The sequence below is a fragment of the Rhinichthys klamathensis genome, unplaced genomic scaffold, assembly GCF_029890125.1.
Source record: "Rhinichthys klamathensis goyatoka isolate OS25496 unplaced genomic scaffold, OSU_Roscu_1.1 h1tg000406l_1, whole genome shotgun sequence".
NCBI classification, from domain to species: Eukaryota; Metazoa; Chordata; class Actinopteri; order Cypriniformes; family Leuciscidae; genus Rhinichthys; species Rhinichthys klamathensis.
The window spans coordinates 1,455,305-1,476,984 of NW_026606907.1; the positions used below are offsets into that span (position 1 = coordinate 1,455,305).

Below are 21,680 nucleotides of genomic sequence, written 5' to 3' on the forward strand. Positions count from 1 at the left end.
GCACGTTAGTTCGGTAGAATGAAATGTCCTCATTCCTTTATATCCGCGGGACTCGCGTGTGGCGCTGATATCTGTCGCTCATTAGCAATCGCGCTTCACACCACAGTCATGATAAAAACATCAATGTATTCACTCATCCATAAACATTATTAGATCCACTGGCATGACGACAAGTTCCATGATTCCGCTTATTCACTGCGTCATCAACCTACGCCTTTCTTATTGTAAGAGGTTAGCGACACCTAGCGGCGAAAAGAAGCACTATATGCTACTAGACAACGACCTGAATCACAAGATCATTTAAAGAGGACCTATTATGCTTTTTTAAAATCTTTATTAAGTGTGTAATGTTGCTGTTTGAGCATGAAAAAGCTCCAGTTCTTCTCTATATCAGTGTTTCTGAACTCCTGAAACGCCTCCACTGTAGTCTTGAGGTTCTTCCGGGAACAAACACGTCACAATATTCCTCATTATAATAATTAATACGCAGAATAAAGGGGCGGGGCCTGGTTGAGTTAGTTAGTAGTGTGTTAAACTGGTGGTTATGGAAAGGGACGGGACATTTCCCAAACACACTCGAAGCGCTCGACCAATCACAACACACTGCTCCAGCCGACCAATCAGAGCACAGTGTGCTTTTCAAAAGGAGGGGCTTCATAGAGACAGGAACTAAACAGCGTTACTGACAGACTGGGAAGAGAGGAGCCGCAACAATCGAGGATATGAGGAAAATAATCAACATTCAAGCAGGAAAACATGTTCTAGTAGAGCCTGAAACTACATCAAGATGGTAAAAGGGCATAATAGGTCCTCTTTAATATTTAAATGCCATTTAATTTTAAATGAATAGGTTTTAGGCACTGTCACTCGGTAGGAAATGTAGTTTTCATGAAATATTTAGGATTTTTTTTATAACATTAGTCAAGTTACTCAACCCCAAACCAATCTTAAATTTACATGATCGTATTTGTAGAATTCTTACTATGTGTTTGTAAAACTGTGCAGATTTATATGTGGATTGTGCATTGGAGGATTTTGAAATATTTGTCACAGCAAGACAGCAAAGAAATCCTCTAAAATAATTGGGAATCCACTAAAAACATTTGTCAATCTCATCATATAGTTGCTTTCTTTCTCAGAAACTCTGAATATTAATTTGTGAATCTAGTTTTATTTATTTGAGAGTACATTTTATATTAGATTTATTTGTAAATATGGAACAAATATCAACATTTTCGGTTATACTTTATTTCGATTGTCCACTTTAGACATCCTACTAACTACAAGTAACTTTGCAACTACATGTCAACTAGCAGTCATTATAGTATTAGTAGACGGAGCTTAATATCTGCTAACACTTTATTTGGATGCTAGGGATGATGCTAGGGTTCGGGATAGTAGAATAAGTTGACATGTAGTTGAAAAGTTAGAGTAATTTGAATGTCTGTCGGAAGCATCAAAATAAAGTATTAGCAGATATTAAGCTCAGTCTACTAATACTATAACGACTGCTAGTTGACATGTAGTTGCAAAGTTACTTGTAGTTAGTAGGATGTCTAAAGTGGACTATCGAAATAAAGCGTTAGCGAATTAAAACGGGCATCAATGCTCCCCATTAGAGAAATGGACGAGAAGATACACATATCACACAGAGACACACTCGAGCGGGCAAAATCCAGCCTGCCACCGCAAGACAAACATTAACAGTGTGAAACACCTGCTTATCCCGCTCTGGCACTGCCCAGACACCTGGCACATATCCCAGCATGCACCTCTTCCCTTCAGTTCTTTATCCGGCACGCCTGGCATATTCAGATACTGAAGCCCTCATTACAGCTCAATCCAACCTCAGCAAACACACAAACAGATTAGCCGCTTAAGACGTTCCCAATCCTCCAGTCCCCCGTGCTATCAGGACCCCGCACACCCCTCAGATATGAGCTTAGCGCTCGCTCCTCCAGAAATACCCCCACGCCACAGCCCCATGGCACAGCTAACCCTAATACAATTAAAAGTCATTTGCGGAGCGGCGGATCAGGAAAAAAGGAGGGAGGGAAGGAAGGAGACCAGAGCTGGGAATCAAAAGGAATTTAAAGAGAGGAAAAAAATCGACAATATTTCAAAAGGAATTCGATGGTTGTCCTGAAAAAAGGTAAAGTTTTTTTTAAAAATGGAACATTGTAAATATTACTTTTTTATGCACTTTTATGATGGATAGATGCGCTTTTATGATGGATGGATGCACTTTTATGATGGATAGATGCACTTTTATGATGGATAGATGCGCTTTTATGATGGATGGATGCACTTTTATGATGGATAGATGCGCTTTTATGATGGATGGATGCACTTTTATGATGGATAGATGCACTTTTATGGTGGATAGATGCACTTTTATGGTGGATAGATGCACTTTTATGATGGATGAATGCACTTTTATGACGGATAGATGCACTTTTATGACGGATAGATGCACTTTTATGATGGATAGATGCACTTTTATGATGGATGGACAGGGCCGGCTCTAACCCTTTGGTTGCCCTAGGCGATATAGAGTTTTTATAAAAAATTATAAGTATTTATTAAACTAAACATGCTCTTATAGTTACTCAAAAACTTAAACAAAATTGTCCATACAAATGCTACAAAGAACGTTCAAGGATATTTATATCATAGTTGCATTGTACAACTATATTTTATCTGACCATAAATAACATTTAGTAGATAAATTACAACTACTACCACGGTACACCACTACAATCTATTGGGCTGCTCGAGGTTAAGGGGGTTTCGGGGGTATTTCCCGTAAGAAAATTTTGTGCATTTTAATGTTAAATTCATCAATCTGGTGCACTTTGAGAGCTCAAAACTAAAAGCTCCAACCCATATTCAGTGTGCAAATTGAACAAAGAAAAATTCAAACCTCTTTTAATTACAGCGTCTGTCTACATTACACTACTACATAATAATAGATATAATATTAATCCCATGACAGTAATTGCCATAGGCTATATTGTAAAACAAATGCACTGAAAAATAAAGGAAACTTTCATGAGTATTGTACACATTTCTATACTTGAAAGTAAGTTATATATTTGGAAGTAACCCAGCGCCGCCAATTAAGCAAAACAAAACAAAACAAAACGAATGGGCCACCGATGTACGAGTTTTATGGGCCGTTAAGACAAAAATAGAAAAATAAAAGTATGAGATGTATGTATCGGCCCAAAAAGCACGTCGGGCCCGCGGGAATCTCCCGGTTGTCCCGATGGCCAGAACATTTGACACCTTAATGGATGAGATGAGAAGACTTACCTCTATACTGGGCTTTCTTTTTATCTTGTTGCTTTCTCCGTTTTCGTCCCTGTGCACCAGAGGGTTTAGACCGCTTCATTTTCGATCAGCGCGCGCAGCAGCCGAGCACTTGCCTAACGTAACCATAGAACGTAACGCAACTAACCCCCGCCCCCCCTTTAGGAAATGATCGATAATAATCATCCATTCAATCTAATAATCAGGTTGACAAGTAATTAAACGTATGGCTGAGGGGCGCCTTAGGATGATCATGTTTAATAAACATGTTTTTGTTTCGCTTGTCATTCTAATTCTATGATTAATGGGAAGTAGGCCAAGGGCGACACTAGAGGGCGCCCGCGCCCCCAACACATTTGTCGCCCTAGGCAACCGCCTAGTTCGCCTATAGCAATCGCCGGCCCTGTGGATGGATGCACTTTTATGATGAATAGATGCACTTTTATGATGGATAGATGCACTTTTATCATGGATAGATGCACTTTTATGATGGATAGATGCACTTTTATGATGAATAGATGCACTTTTATGATGAATAGATGCACTTTTATGATGAATAGATGCACTTTTATCATGGATAGATGCACTTTTATGATGATAGATGCACTTTTATGATGGATAGATGCACTTTTATGATGGATAGATGCACTTTTATGATGGATGGATGCACTTTTATGATGAATAGATGCACTTTTATGATGGATAGATGCACTTGTAGATGCACTTGTATGATGGATGGATGCACTTTTATGATGGATAGATGCACTTTTATGATGGATAGATGCACTTTTATGATGGACAGATGCACTTGTATGATGGATAGATGCACTTGTAGATGCACTTGTATGATGGATGGATGCACTTTTATGATGGATAGATGCACTTATGATGGATAGATGCACTTTTATGATGGATAGATGCGCTTTTATGATGGATGGATGCACTTTTATGATGGATAGATGCACTTTTATGATGGATAGATGCACTTTTATGACGGATAGATGCACTTTTATGACGGATGGAGGCACTTTTATGATGGATAGATGCACTTTTATGACGGATGGATGCACTTTTATGATGGATAGATGCACTTTTATGATGGATGGATGCACTTTTATGATGGATAGATGCACTTTTATGATGGATAGATGCACTTTTATGATGGATAGATGCACTTTTATGATGGATGGATGCGCTTTTATGATGGATGGATGCACTTTTATGATGGATAGATGCACTTTTATGATGGATAGATGCACTTTTATGATGGATGGATGCACTTTTATGATGGATGGATGCACTTATGATGGATGGATGCGCTTTTATGATGGATAGATGCACTTTTATGATGGATAGATGCACTTTTATGATGGATAGATGCACTTTTATGATGGATGGATGCACTTTTATGATGGATGGATGCACTTATGATGGATGGATGCACTTTTATGATGGATGGATGCACTTATGATGGATGGATGCACTTTTATGATGGATAGATGCACTTTTATGATGGATAGATGCATTTTTATGATGGATAGATGCACTTTTATGATGAGCTTTTATGATGGATGGATGCACTTTAATGATGGATAGATGCACTTTTATGATGAGCTTTTATGATGGATGGATGCACTTTAATGATGGATAGATACACTTTTATGATGGATAAATGCACTTATGATGGATAGATGCACTTTTATGATGGATAAATGCACTTATGATGGACAGATGCACTTTTATGATGGATAGATGCACTTTTATGATGGATAGATGCACTTTTATGATGATAGATGCACTTTTATGATGGATAGATGCGCTTTTATGATGGATAGATGCGCTTTTATGATGGATGTATGCACTTTTATGACGGATGGATGCACTTTTATGATGGACAGATGCGCTTTTATGATGGACAGATGCACTTGTATGATGGATAGATGCACTTGTAGATGCACTTGTATGATGGATGGATGCACTTGTATGATGGATAGATGCACTTTTATGATGGATAGATGCACTTTTATGATGGATAGATGCACTTTTATGATGGATGGATGCACTTTTATGATGGATGGATGCACTTTTATGATGGATGTATGCACTTTTATGATGGATAGATGCGCTTTTATGATGGACAGATGCACTTTTATGATGAATAGATGCACTTTTATGATAGATAGATGCGCTTTTATGATGGATAGATTAGCTTTTATGATGGATAGATGCACTTTTATGATAGATAGATGCGCTTTTATGATGGATAGATTAGCTTTTATGATGGATAGATGCACTTTTATGATAGATAGATGCGCTTTTATGATGGATAGATTAGCTTTTATGATGGATAGATGCACTTTTATGATGGATGGGGTAATTTTATTTTAAAGTGAACTAATCCTTTTATGTTTAAAGGCCCTTGCAAACTAAAGCAAGGTCTGATTGAGCGTTTGAACAGATAGGAATGTGTTTTGAGGGTGTTGAAAGATATAATACAGCGATTTGGAAAGCTCATTTGGGACTTTTTAGTGTTAATAGTTTGGGATCATTCTCACTGTGCCAGCAGGGATTCGTCCAGGCCACCAGGCAATGGCTGGTTCCCTCATCCCACCTTCAAACGTAGTCTCTTTCCCACAGAGAAACGGGCCGTTGCTGCCACCTGAGGATGAAAACAGACAAGACAGAATCACAAACTCAAAGCCTCGACTGTGGAGGGCACTTCATCTCTGACAAATCATCTTTCCTACAAAACAGACCCATGACACAAAAAAATAGAATAGGTGTATTGGGAGCGTACATGAAAGATGAGTTGAGAGAGTAGAACGCAGGGGTCTTGAGATGCGTTTGAAAGCTTGACATAACTTGTCTTAAATATGTGACGCTTATAGAACAAGACACTGAAAAACAGCTAGATACAATGCAATGATAAAAATGTCCACGAGCACATGTGTACATAGTGACATTGATGTGTACATAATGACATTGTTAATTTACTTGCATTTTATCAATAGAATGAAAGTAGCTCAGGGAAACTTTTTTCCCTTAACACAAAATAATAATAATAAATTACACATACATGTCATATATAGATTAATTTATTAAATATAAATTAATAAACCGGTGTAAAATGGATCAAATTAATTACCTAAAAAAAATATAAAGTTATTTTATTATGCTATTTTAAAGGTTTCTTATTTGGTTTTGGAGTCTCCTTCAATACATTTACATGCATCCAAGGTCAAAAAACACTACTTTTCTCATAATATACATTGCAGCATCACCTCATTTCTCTTAAAATGGTACGATCGAGGATTACGAGAACAGTAACGATGGTGTGGGGTTTACCGTATCAATCTCATCAAAGTGGATTTGCTTTGTCAGCAGAAAACAGCGTCTTCTCGACACGAACAACACGAGCCGAACTCTCCAGTCTCAGATTCACTACAGTGTTTGAGGGCGGAGCCAAGAGACGCTGCTCAGCCAATCAAGAACAGAGGCTGGAATTATGCAAATTAGTTACATTGGTTTTTAACAGGAAGTGAGACTGGAATTAATGACGACTCGTTTCAGCAGTTCAGAATCGATTCTTTCTTTTAGGAAACCATACATTTGAGCTTTACACCTTTACAAAAAGCTTTATCACACACTGCATGAACGGTAATATCCGAAAAAGCACAATAGGTGCACTTTAAATTAAAAATTCAGCTTTCTCATGCATCACCACTGATGTGAAGCTCTTTATTCAAATCAATTCTTTTAATTCCCTAACTAAATAAAAAGCTGGCAAAAACTGTGATAGGTGTGTTAATGTTAGTGTGAATGGTTTCGCACTTTGTCTCGGTCCAGACATCACCGCTGCCCCGTTATCAGAAGTGAAGAACACAAATGTGTTGTTGTGGATTCCCAGACTGACCAGTCGTCCCAGAATCTGGCCAATGCTGTAATCCAACTCCATCACGGCATCACCATAACTATAAGACAAATCACACACCTCAATCATTACATTATTTCACAGTTTAAATTAATACCTTTTTCGCTAACTGTGATTTTGTATATGTGCATTTCTGAAATACATTAAATATTAGACAGTCACCTCTGATAACTAAATTGTAATGTGGACTCATGCATTTTCTGTAAAGCTGCTTTGAAATTATGTGTATTGTGAAAAGCGCTATACAAATAAATGTAAATCAAACCATTAAAAATTACCCCAAATAACCTTCAGTGGCTCTAACCCGGACAGCATAACAAATTCTGTCAAATTAGCCCATGTTTGAAACGGATGGATGTGATATATGGAGGAAGATAGATGTCTGGGATATAGATGTGCGCTGGTTATAAAACTTTAAGATGTGGCGTGTCAGGCTGAATCCCTCCTCTGCCAGCACCTGGCTAATACCCCTCAGCCTTGATCCATTCCTCTGTCAACACAAACCTCATTTAGCATTCTGAAGGAACGTATGCTTACTGAAGCCTCAGTATTCAAAAGCACTGGACTGAATACTAAACAGCTGCAGACAAGACTACCAATGAAGCCTCCGGCACTCATTCTTGCCTCCGAGCAGGAAAAATAACATCTCATTAGCCAATAATTTCTATATTACAAAACAGGAATGCACAGAAGCAGAATTTTCGGCCAAAACGATATTGACTTATGTAATCAGATTACTTTTTAAGTCACAAGTAATGCATTACTTTTAATCTTTATATTTAAAAAGCCGATAAGCGATATATTGGCTGATAAACCTATAGCGGATACTGATAACCGATAATTTATTATAAATTAAAAAGCTGATAAGCGATATATTGGCTGATAAACCTATAGCAGATACTGATAACCGATAATTCTTTATATTTAAAAAGCCGATAACGATATATTGGGTGATAAACCTATAGCAGATACTGATAACCGATAATTCTTTATATTTAAAAAGCCGATAACCGATATATTGGCTGATAAACCTATAGCAGATACTGATAACCGATAATTTATTATATTTAAAAAGCCGATAAGCGATATATTGGCTGATAAACCTATAGCAGATAATGATAACCGATAATTTATTATATTTAAAAAGCCGATAACCGATATATTGCCTGATAAACCTATAGCAGATACTGATAACCGATAATTTATTATATTTAAAAAGCTGATAAGCGATATATTGGCTGATAAACCTATAGCAGATACTGATAACCGATAATTCTTTATATTTAAAAAGCCGATAACTGATATATTGTGTGATAAACCTATAGCAGATACTGATAACCGATAATTTATATTTAAAAAGCCGATAACCAATATATTGGCTGATAAACCTATAGCAGATACTGATAACTGATAATTATTTATATTTAAAAAGCCGATAACCGATATATTGGCTGATAAACCTATAGCATCTAGATTTTTTTACAAGTAAAATCAGACAATACAATTATTAATGCACATTACAAAACATAAAAAAAACTTTTGCCCAGTAGTGTAAAGTAATAGCACACCTTTTCTATCCAAGCCATATTATTTGAAGTATCATTCATGTGTGTATCACAAACATGCAAAATGAGTTATACCATGCAGTTTTAATACTTTTTTTATTCTGCAATTAGCACTTACCGCTAGGGCTGCACGATATTTAAGAAAAATGCGATAACTCATTAAATAATGCGATATTCGATATGCGATATGATAATGCTTAAAGTGTGTAAAATAAACTTAATCTTTAAAATATATTTAAAATGATATAACCTACATACATGTTTCACATTCTTTTTGTGACAAGAAAACATCCCTACAGCTTCTGAAAGTGAACATCAGTGTTTTACTGAAGCGTAAGAAGTGTTATTAACATCAGTGTAAAGCACGGGGTTCAGGTTATCCTACATTAGGGTTATTTAACAACAGAAACTGGATAATCAAATGTAAAAATAAAACACTGCTTAGTTTTCAATGTATGAATTAAATATATATATATATACACTGATTCTTATTAAAGCTACAAAAGTTATTCAGCCGAGAGCAGTGAGTGATTCTCTCTTCGTCTTGTGTTCATGATCCCAGTTATTGCAAGATATGCATATCACGATATATACATTTGCGATATTTCGATATGTGACCCTGGACCACAAAACCAGTCACATGGGTACATTTTTTGGTAATTTTTTTTCATGGGTCTGAATAAATCAGATTTCCATTGATGTATGGTTTGTTAGGATAGGACAATATTTAGCCGAGATATGACTATTTGAAAATCTGGAATCTGAGGGGGCAAAAAAATCGAAACATTGAGAAAATCGCTTTTAAAGTTGTCCATTTATGTTCGCGATTTTGCTGCATTCACTCACCAAAATAAATGTTTTATTTATTTACGTTAGGAAATTTACTAAATATCTTCAAGGAACATGATCTTTACTTAAAACCCCAATGATTTTTGGCATAAAAGAAAAATCGATAATTTTGACCCATGCAATGTATTGTTGGCTATTGCCACAAATATACCCGTGTGACTTATGACTGGTTTTGTGGTCCAGGGTCACATATTGTTCAGCCCTACTTACCGCCCCCTCTGACTCTTTCCCAAGAAGTGTTTTGAGGCGTAAACAGGCGCGTGAGTTGCATCTGGAGCCCAGTAGAGAAAGAAGGGCCGCTGGGCCGTGGCTTGCCGAGAGATAAAGTCCAAGCCTTCCTGGAGACAGATAAAATCAAAACCAACATCAGGCACATCCCACAGTGCACCTGTCCACGGCTGATCCGCACAAATAAACATTAATCGAGCCAATGAACAGGAAAACTCACCTCCAGATAGATTTGGGTGATGTTGGATTCCCCTGTTTTCACATTAATCTCAAACTCTTCGTAATACCTGCAAAATACACAGATCATCTAAACGTTCTGCTTCCTGCCGATCTAATGAGACCATCACTACAAACTCATTTCAGCACCATATGAGCTCTTGTTCCAAATGACAAGCTTCCTAAACCAAGTGCTGCACCAGGGTGTGATTAGAAAGTGAATTTGAAGAGGTAAATTGCGAGATTGTGTCTCAGAAGACGCGCGTGTTGTGAGAAGGAGCTGAGGCGTGGACTCTCTTATGCTCCGGCTGTTCCAGGTGTCCTAACACACCGCTAACACAACCCGCCATCTCTTGGGTGTACACGTGTGTGTTTGTCTGACCAGGCTCAAACACGCCACGCTGATTAAACCCACGGCTAAGCGCAAAACTAGCCTTATCGCCAGAGCCAATGACCCAGAATGCACAAACAGTATGGGTGTTTTGGAAGGAACAAATAGGCAGACAATGAGATGCTACACTGCAGCTGGTACAAAAAGAGGAAAAATGAAATTCACTTCAACAAACAAATGCATTCATGTGAAGCAATACAACATTTTTACACTTTCTGGAGAAAATGTGAATGATGCTCAGTGTTGCCAGGGTGGCGATTTTCCCACACAATTGAGCTACTTTGAAAAACAAGAGTTTTTTTAGGCTACTTTTATAGGTGCTTGATTTTCAACTCCTTCCCCGCCATTTACGGATTTTCCGGCTTTCCGCATTTTCACTGTTATACGGTAGGGGCCACTATTGCGCATCGTCAGAAAGAGTACTGAATCTCCTGATCAAAACACAGGCGCTTTTTGAGGGCTTTTTACATTAGCCAAAAAAAAAAACCTGTATTGGGGGGTTGTTTGCCCAGGTGAGAAAAAAATAGCACAAAAGTAACACAACTCATTACTTTACATAAAAAGTAACTAAGTAATGCAATTAGTTATGTTTTAGGGAGTAACACAATATTGTAACACATTGCTTTTAAAAGTAACATTCCAAAAAACACCGCCGTTAAGTGACATAATGGCCAATTTGACAAAATATAAAGTAGGGATGCACCGATATGAAAATTTTGGCCAATACCGATAACCGATATATTGGCTGATAGTGATAAACCTATAGCAGATACTGATAACCGATAATTCTTCAGATTTAAAAGCCGATAACCGATATATTGGCTGATGAACCTATAGCAGATACTGATAACCGATAATTCTTATATTTAAAAAGCAGATAACCGATATATTGGCCGATAAACCTATAGCAGATACTGATAACCGATATATTGGCCGATAAACTTATAGCAGATACTGATAACCGATAATTCTTTGTATTTAAAAAGCAGATAACCGATATATTGGCCGATAAACCTATATCAGATACCGATAACTGATAATTTCTTCATATTTGAAGAGCTGATAACCGATATATTGGCCGATAAACCTATATCAGATTCCGATAACCGATAATTCTTCATATTTGAAAAGCTGATAACCGATATATTGGCCGATAAACCTATATCAGATACCGATAACCGATAATTCTTCATATTTGAAAAGCTGATAACCGATATATTGGCCATGATTTACAGCATGTTGCTATGCGGTTTCTGAGGTGTTCTTAGCAAGCATTATGTTTGTACCTCACCTTCCCTTCATTTCAGAGTTGTTGTAGACGGGTATATTGGGACGGAGCCTGTCATTGTAGGGGCCGAAATGGCAGTTCGGGGCACCAAACCATTCGTCAAAGCCACGCTTCAGAGGCAAGTATTGAGTTCTGTGCCCAAGGTGCCTGAGTTAGGAGATAAAGATGAAAAACTCTTATAAAGACGGCAGGTATGTTCAAAAGTAAATGCCTATGCAATAATGGAGTGTGTATACAGTGCAGAAAAAAATTACATTTTATCAATACAATTATTTTCAGGATTCTTTGATGTATAAAGTTCAAAAGAGCAGCATTTATCTGAAACTGAAAGCTTTTGTAACATTATACACAACCGTTTGGAGTCAGTAAGAATTTTTAATTTTACGATAACACAAGAAATTAATATTTAGACACAAAATTAACAGAAAAGACATTTTATAATGTTAAAAAAATGTTCTATTTTTAGATAAATGCTGTTTCCTTTGAACTTCATATTCATCAAAGAATCCTTAAAAAAAAAAATATTGATAATAATCATAAATGTTTCTCGAGCATCAGATCATCATATTAGAGTGATTTCTGAAGGATCCTGTGACACTGAAGACTGGAGTAATGATGCTGAAAATTCAGCTTTGATCACAGGAATAAATTACATTTTACAATATATTCACAAAGAAAACAGTTAATTTAAATTGTAATAATATTTAACAATATTTGTTTATATAGCTATATTTTTTGGATCTAATAAATGCAGCTTTGGTGAGCAGAAGAGACTTCTTTTAAAAACATTAAAAACTTTTGAACGGCATCCACCAATACTGAATTTCTCAGTTAGTTAGTCAGATAGTTTGATTTTTACATAAAACTAGTACAAATTAAATTAAATTATGAAATTCTGCGAAGATAGAAGCCTCTCCTGGAATTGAAAATACATTTTCCTGTTTGAAACGTTTCACTTTCCTTCATCATATTCTATTATATCTCATATCATTATTCTGCAGGGAATCTCACCACTTTCCAACGATCTTGCTGACGTAATCTTTCTTTTTCAGCAGTTCTGGAAGCAGGATCTCGTCCTGAGATATTCCCCCCACAATCTCCTGAGGTGTGTATGCTGTGGGAGAGACAATACATTTAGTTACTTTTTAAAAGTAATGCGTTGCAAACAATATTGCGTTACTTTTTCACACCTGGGCTTGGCTTGCTTGCTTGTTTTATAATGCTAAAGTGCACTTCATATTTTTTTTCCAAGCACATTTTGCCAATTCCAAACCACATTAATCTTAATAACTACTATTATTTAGGTATTTTAATAATTTATAAGTGATATATAATTGTTAAGGAGGGCTGGAAGTGAAAAACGGCGTATTTTATAATGTTATAATACTAAAGTGCACTTTATATTTAACACCAAGTGCAAATAGGCAGAGGCTATTTACACTAACAAAATTACAAAAGAAACCTGTCTGATAACAGGATCTAATCCGCCTTTTTCCAAACTCTTCTCTCTTTTCCCAACGCATTAGCATTAGCATTGCATCCTTCTCATGAGCATTTAATAATTTTTGACTTTTTTTTTTTTTGCCCATTTTACCTGTAAAAGAAAACCTGCTTACCGTAATAATTATGCACACCTGAATATATGCCGTTTTTCCACTTCCAGCCCTCCTTAACAATTATATATCACTTATAAATGATTAAAATACCTAAAATATAGTAGTTATTAAGAATAATGTGGTTTGGAATTGGCAAAATGTGCTCGAAAAAAAACCTATGATCAGAATATCAACTTGCATATTAATTATGCACACACTGTATTTACACTTAATAATAGGCCTCTGACTGTAAGGGGATTTACAGTCAAAGACCCAGAACCAGATATGATGAATGAAGACAATTAAAGAAAAGTTTTACTGAAGATAGTTTGCAGTTTCATCAGCAGAAGTCAGCTTCAATACTCAAGGAGTTCATAGGCCGCCAAAAAAATTAAATAAATAAATATAAATATATACAATTCACTGCTGTACATCAGAGGATGCCGAAATAAAAAGAAATACTGAAGTGGTGTCAGTTAAATGGGAAAACAAAGCATTAAATAAAACATTATTTTATGTAATCAGATTACTTCAAAAAAGTAATCTGATTACATAACTCGCGTTACCCCCGATGGATATAGGAGTGCGCTATAAAGTCGTAAGAGGAGTTACTTTGTTTGTGTGTGTGTGTGTGTCTGTGTGTGTGAAAAAAAAGTAACCCAACAGTAACGTAACGCATTACTTTTCTTAAAAAGTAAATAAGTAATGCAATTCGTTACTTTTTAAGGGAGTAACGCAATATTGTAACGCATTACTTTTCACGGTAACTTTCCCCAACACTGGTTATCAGTATATCTTGCATTACTTATTTGAAAAAGCAACTCAGATATTATGTTGTAAATTTGAAAAGTAATGCGTTACTTTACTAGTCACTTGAAAAAGTAATCTGATTACATAACTCAAGTTACTTGTAATGAGTGACGCACAACACTGCTGAAAACAGGGAAGGAGCAAATGTTTTCGGATCATACCATTCCTAGCATGAGCATTGGTGGTGTAGAAACCATTACGCACGGGAAGTCTCCCAGTGAGCAGAGAAGCCCTGGCTGTGGAATAAAACACACAAATTATGCTTATTACGCAATTATAAACATCAAAGATTAGGGGTGTAACGATTCGATACATATCACGATCCCGAACTCACGATACGATATTATTGCGATACTCAGAGATATGATAAAAGGTTCACAAAAAATGAACTGTTGATTAAAATGCTAAATTTGGTATTATATTGTGTGTGTAAATGAATATTCTTGGACTTGGTGCTGAAACCCAAAGCACAGGACAATAGAGACACCAGAATAACAATATTCATGATTCTGAAGATGAAAACACTGAATTATTTAAGACGAATATACTTGAACTCTTTCTAGATATATTTAAAATAATGTCGGCCACTTTATACTGGTAACATCAGACATTTGGCATTATCAGGACCCACAAATATTCCCCCATTGCATTATTATACATTATATTCAACATTATATAGTAGTTTAATGTAGTTCTGACACTTAAACTCTGAAAACTTGAATTTTTTTCATCCTCCACGATACATATTGTTGCATTTTTGTATTGCGATATATTGTTACACGATAGTATTGTTACACCCCTGTGATACAAAAGACCTGTACTTGTATAAAATGGTGCAACTCCTACATAAACTGTAGAGCAAACTAAACTAACACGTTATTGCACTGCAAACTCTAGCTTGCTCTTTAGGAATAAGTTAAAAAATCTAATCAAAGTTGAATACACTCGTCCACAACACGTGTGCATTTCCTGGAGTTTAAATCGTATAGTATTTAAGACTTGATTTCAAAGAGAGCGAGAGAAAGGAAAGAGGCGATGGACACGAGAGAGCTCACCCTGGATATGAGGATTAGGAAGTTCTCCTCTATCTACTTTGTGATTAAAATACTAATTAAGCTTCTGAAGCAAAAGCTCTCTAATGACGGCAGGTACGGCGAGCGCCTCGGGCTCCTTCATCTCACACATGTGAGATTAACTATTGATTAAGCCTTATTTGCTTAAAAATTAATTAGAATTGAAAAGAGGACCAAAAGAAGATCTGCTCTGCATAGCAAGTCCATTCAAATTTCCCAAATTATGCATAATTAGCATATTTCAGAACTGCCGGTGTATTATCCATATTAGCATAATAAGTTGTGCTCTCACTATCATGCAGCCGCACACGTCTCGTGTTTTAAAACGCATGAAGAATAGTGGATGAATAAAATAATAATAAAAAGCAAAATATTTGCAATTGCATTGTAATACTACAATATCGTTAGCCTCTCGATGTAAATCAATACATTCAATACGTCACCGCGAACAAAATATGTACAAATTTATCAATTCCTTCAGAAAAAAAATATTTTTGAACTGTATAATGAATGTTTCATTTATTATTTGTAGGGCTGTCAAGTGATTAAAGATTTAAAATTGCAATTTAATCACGCATGGCTGAGAGTTCATTTAAAGTCATTTTTGTGTTGAACGAGAAAAGCGTCAAATAGACATTTAAAAAAGTAGATATTTTATTTGAATCAACATTGCACTTCAACTTTTAGGATACGTCGGCCATGATGTTTTTCAGAAGCTCAATCTGAATTGGTATTTATATATATTTACAGACCAAAACAGTTTAATTACTAAAATTCTTCAAAATATCTTGTTTAAGAAAGTCATACAGGTTTGAATTTACATGAGGGTGAGTATATGTAAATAAACAGAACTATCCCAAAATATGAAGAAAAAAAAATGCAGAAGAAGACGCCACTGCCAGAAGGTGGCGGTACATCTCTAAATGAGTAAGTTATTGAGTCAGTTGTGATTGGTCGAACACTTAAAGCACGTGTCGGAAACGAAACGCATATTACCATATTTTAATTTCAGCTTCCTCAGCGCTAAATACACAGTGATGCGAACCGTAACGATTGCGTCAGTTTTACCGTATCAATTCCAGCGAGAGTCTCATCGTTTGGAAAGTTGAATCGCAGCGTCTTCTCGACACGAACAACACGAGCCGAACTCTTCCAGTCGCAGATACACTACAGCGTTTGAGGGCGGAGCTAAGAGACGCTGTTCAGCCAATCAAGAACAGAGGCGGGCATTATGCAAATTAGGTTGGTTTGTAACAGGAAGTGAGACTGGAATTATTGACGACTCGTTTCAGCAGTTCAGAATCAATTCTTTCTTTGGGAGACAATAACTGTATTTGTCGTGCACTTTGATCTTTCAGTACTGTATATTATGGAAACCTGCTTCCGTCACAGAATAAAAAATAAAAAAGGTATTTGCGACTTTTTATCACACAATTCTGAATTTTTTTCGCAGAATTGCGTGAAATAAAGTTTCAATTGCGAGTTATAAAGTCAGAATTGCGTTATATAAAGACCTAATTGCGTGGTATAAAGTCAGAATTGCGTGATATAAAGTCAGAATTGCGTGATATAAAGTCAGAATTGCGTGATATAAAGCCAGAGTTGCGTGGTATAAAGTCAGAATTGCGTGATATAAAGTCAGAATTGCGTGATATAAAGTCAGAATTGCGTGATATAAAGCCAGAGTTGCGTGATATAAAGACCTAATTGCGTGATATAAAGTCAGAATTGCGTTATATAAAGTCAGAATTGCGTGATATAAAGTCAGAATTGCGTGATATAAAGTCAGAGTTGCGTGATATAAAGACCTAATTGCATGATATAAAGTCAGAATTGCGTGATATAAAGTCAGAATTGCGTGATATAAAGTCAGAATTGCGTTATATAAAGTCAGAGTTGCGTGATATAAAGTCAGAGTTGCATGATATAAAGATCTAATTGCGTGATATAAAGTCAGAATTGCGTTATATAAAGTCAGAATTGCGTGATATAAAGTCAGAATTGAGTGATATAAAGTCAGAATTGCATGATATAAAGTCAGAATTGCATGATATAAAGTCAGAATTGCGTTATATAAAGTCAGAGTTGCGTGATAAAGTCAGAATTGCGTGATATAAAGTCAGAGTTGCGTGATAAAGTCAGAATTGCGTTATATAAATTCAGAGTTGCGTGATAAAGTCAGAATTGCGTGATATAAAGTCAGAATTGCGTGATATAAAGTCAGAATTGCGTGATATAAAGTCAGAATTGGGAGATATAAAGTCAGAATTGCGTGATATAAAGCCAGAGTTGCGTGGTATAAAGTCAGAATTGCGTGATATAAAGTCAGAATTGCGTGATATAAAGCCAGAGTTGCGTGATATAAAGACCTAATTGCGTGATATAAAGTCAGAATTGCGTTATATAAAGTCAGAGTTGCGTGATATAAAGTCAGAGTTGCGTGATATAAAGTCAGAATTGCGTGATATAAAGTCAGAATTGCGTGATATAAAGTCAGAATTGCGTGATATAAAGCCAGAGTTGCGTGATATAAAGACCTAATTGCGTGATATAAAGTCAGAATTGCGTTATATAAAGTCAGAATTGCGTGATATAAAGTCAGAATTGCGTGATATAAAGTCAGAGTTGCGTGATATAAAGACCTAATTGCATGATATAAAGTCAGAATTGCGTGATATAAAGTCAGAATTGCGTGATATAAAGTCAGAATTGCGTTATATAAAGTCAGAGTTGCGTGATATAAAGTCAGAGTTGAATGATATAAAGATCTAATTGCGTGATATAAAGTCAGAATTGCGTGATATAAAGTCAGAATTGAGTGATATAAAGTCAGAATTGCATGATATAAAGTCAGAATTGCATGATATAAAGTCAGAATTGCGTTATATAAAGTCAGAGTTGCGTGATAAAGTCAGAATTGCGTGATATAAAGTCAGAGTTGCGTGATAAAGTCAGAATTGCGTTATATAAATTCAGAGTTGCGTGATAAAGTCAGAATTGCGGGATATAAAGTCAGAATTGCGTGATATAAAGTCAGAATTGCGTGATATAAAGTCAGAATTGGGAGATATAAAGTCAGAATTGCGTGATATAAAGTCAGAGTTGAGTGATATAGAGTCAGAATTGCGTGATATTAAGTCAGAATTGCGTGATATAAAGTCAGAGTTGCATGATATAAAGTCAGAATTGCGTGATATAAAGTCAGAATTGTGTGATATAAAGTCAGAGTTGCGTGATATAAAGTCAGAATTGCGTGATATAAAGTCAGAATTGCGTTATATAAAGTCAGAGTTGCGTGATTTAAAGTCAGAATTGCGTGATTTAAAGTCAGAATTGCGTGATATAAAGTCAGAGTTGCGTGATATAAAGTCAGAATTGCGTGATATAAAGTCAGAATTGCGTGATATAAATACCTAATTGCGTGATATAAAGACCTAATTGCGTGATATAAAGTCAGAATTGCGTGATATAAAGTCAGAATTGCGTGATATAAAGACCTAATTGCGTGATATAAAGTCAGAATTGCGTGATATAAAGTCAGAATTGCGTGATATAAAGTCAGAGTTGTGTGATATAGTCAGAATTGCGTGATATAAAGTCAGAATTGCGTGATATAAAGTCAGAATTGCGTGATATAAAGTCAGAGTTGCGTGATATAAAGTCAGAATTGCGTGATATAAAGTCAGAATTGCGTTATATAAAGTCAGAGTTGAGTAATATAGAGTCAGAATTGCGTGATATAAAGTCAGAATTGCGTGATATAAAGTCAGAGTTGCATGATATAAAGTCAGAATTGCGTGATATAAAGTCAGAATTGTGTGATATAAAGTCAGAGTTGCGTGATATAAAGTCAGAATTGCGTTATATAAAGTCAGAGTTGAGTGATATAGAGTCAGAATTGCGTGATTTAAAGTCAGAATTGCGTGATATAAAGTCAGAGTTGCGTGATATAAAGTCAGAATTGCGTGATATAAAGTCAGAATTGCGTGATATAAATACCTAATTGCGTGATATAAAGACCTAATTGCGTGATATAAAGTCAGAATTGCGTGATATAAAGACCTAATTGCGTGATATAAAGTCAGAATTGCGTGATATAAAGTCAGAATTGCGTGATATAAAGTCAGAATTGCGTGATATAAAGTCAGAATTGCGTGATATAAAGTCAGAAATGCAAGTTTTTTTCTCACAATTCTGCAAGACTCGCAAAACTCACAATTGTGAGATAACGTCGTAATTATCTTTTAAAATGTATTATTTTGTGGTGGAAACAAGCTTCCATCGTATATAACCGGAGCTACAGCTCTTAAATTAAAGAACTAACATGACTTTATTGTTGACTTTATTGTTGACTTGGAATGGCAAAATAAACACGTACATTTATTTCCAAGATAATAACCTGATATAAATGAATACGCGACACAGTAAAGTGTTTACCGTAGTCAGCGTACAGTACTCTACAGTAGGCCTATATAGTATTTTATTATCATTCTATGTATTCCAAGCTTTGGCATTATTGTATTATTTACAGTCATGGCATTAAAGCAGTGTTGAGTTGGACTGAATACGAGCACGTACAGGGGGAACACAGCGGGTTTGCAGCGTAGAAGTTCGGGAACAGCATTCCCTGAGCGGCCATCAGATCCAAGCTCGGGGTTTCCCTGGACGGCTCCCCGAACACCCCCAAATCACCCCATCCCATCTGCACACACACACACACACACACACAGCATTGAGCATCAGCATACAATTCATGGTACATAAATATATATGCCTTACGTCACCCTTACGTAAATTCAAACCTGTATGACTCTCTTAAACAAGATATTTTGGAGAATGTTAGTAATTAAACTGTTTTGGTCTGTAAATATATATAAATACCAATTCAGATTGAGCTTCTGAAAAACATCATGGCCGACGTATCCTAAAAGTTGAAGTGCAATGTTGATTCAAATAAATATCTACTTTTTTAAATGTCTATTTGACGCTTTTCTCGTTCAACACAAAAATGACTTTAAATGAACTCTCAGCCATGCGTGTTTAAATTGCAATTTTAAATCTTTAATCACTTGACAGCCCTACAAATAATATATGAAGCATTCATTCTACAGTTCAAAAATCAATTGAAAATTTTTTACATATTTTGTTCGCGGTGACATATTGAATGAATTGATTTACATTGAGAGGCTACCGATATGTAATTAGTATTACAATGCAGTTGCAAATATTTTACTGTTTATTATTATTTTTTTCATCCACTATTCTTCATGCGTTTTAAAACACGAGACGTGTGCGGCTGCATGATATATAGAAATCGCTGGTGTTTCTGACGTCACAAACGACCTTGTAACCAATCAGATCAACGTGTGATCGTCAACCAGTGGATCTCTGAGCTGAGTGAGTGAGTGGAGGCGGGGCTCATTTGCATATTCATAGAACCGCGAATACTAAATGAGGCAAGGGTGTCGAGTTACATTCAAGATATTTTAAAGCAAGAACATTTTTTTTTTCAAGGAAATTTTGGTGATTAAAGATGAGTTTTACAAAAAAAAGGAAAAACAGCTACAGGTTTTATTTTAATATGCAAAAATAATGCAGGGGGGAAAACAAAAAAGCTCACAGGAAAAACTAAACATAATCAGTTATTAATATTTCATTGGTTCTCTCTGTTTTTGCATCATGTGTTCATAATTTCTTTGTATGACAGCCTGGGCAAAAATATTTGATACATATACAAATATTCAGTATAAATCAGCATGATGATGATAATGTTTGGATCATAAAATTAACTGCTTATGCCTAATGTATAATAAATATTTTGATGTGTGATTGCACTTCTCCATGTGACATCACTTAGTGAATGAAAATACATTAAATAACAGATTAAATTCATCATATAATATATTTGGAATATTGTGATCAACACTGCATATTGCGAGATACATTGTAATATATACAAAAAAATATTTATACACAATATATTATACGTGTTCACACACTGAATCTGCAGCGGTCACGTGGGACAGTTTGGGAAATTCCCAGTTTACAAGTTGTAATTACGAGTGAACGCACATAAAACCAAATAAACATCGAAACAACTCAAAACTATTTCACAGATCAAATATATGTTGCACAAATACACATGTGTTGCTCGTATACACTATATAAACACAAACGATGTAGGTTTCAGTGTGATTCTGAGTTGGTCAGTCAAACCTCTAATGAAAGACCCATAAAGGACTTACATCATCCATAAGCATGATGATGATATTTGGATCATGCTGGTTTCCTGAAGTCTGACACACACATGCTGTCCATAACACACAGATGACAGCCTGAAGACACATTGTAACTTTCCTTCAAATCTTAAAACACATGCTAGTTTTCAGGAAGCGGAACTTTTAAGCGTCCGAGACATTCTA

The 21,680-nt window shown here is 35.8% G+C and overlaps 1 protein-coding gene across 2 annotated transcripts in view; it reads right to left on the reverse strand.

The window, feature by feature from the left end:
- galns (galactosamine (N-acetyl)-6-sulfatase) overlaps positions 1–21,637 on the reverse strand; it is a 55,501-nt gene extending 33,864 nt beyond the window's left edge. For both annotated transcript variants that reach the window (XM_056234805.1, XM_056234806.1), the window contains exons 1-9: positions 21,504–21,637; positions 19,837–19,960; positions 14,347–14,421; positions 12,792–12,894; positions 11,784–11,927; positions 10,106–10,172; positions 9,868–9,995; positions 7,144–7,283; positions 5,868–5,971 (exon numbers count right to left, since the gene is read on the reverse strand). In XM_056234805.1, the coding sequence (XP_056090780.1) occupies positions 5,868–5,971; positions 7,144–7,283; positions 9,868–9,995; positions 10,106–10,172; positions 11,784–11,927; positions 12,792–12,894; positions 14,347–14,421; positions 19,837–19,960; positions 21,504–21,605 (987 nt within the window). In that variant the 5' untranslated portion in view covers positions 21,606–21,637. The remainder of the gene's footprint in view (positions 1–5,867; positions 5,972–7,143; positions 7,284–9,867; positions 9,996–10,105; positions 10,173–11,783; positions 11,928–12,791; positions 12,895–14,346; positions 14,422–19,836; positions 19,961–21,503) is intronic.
- Between the last annotated feature and the right edge of the window lie 43 nt (positions 21,638–21,680).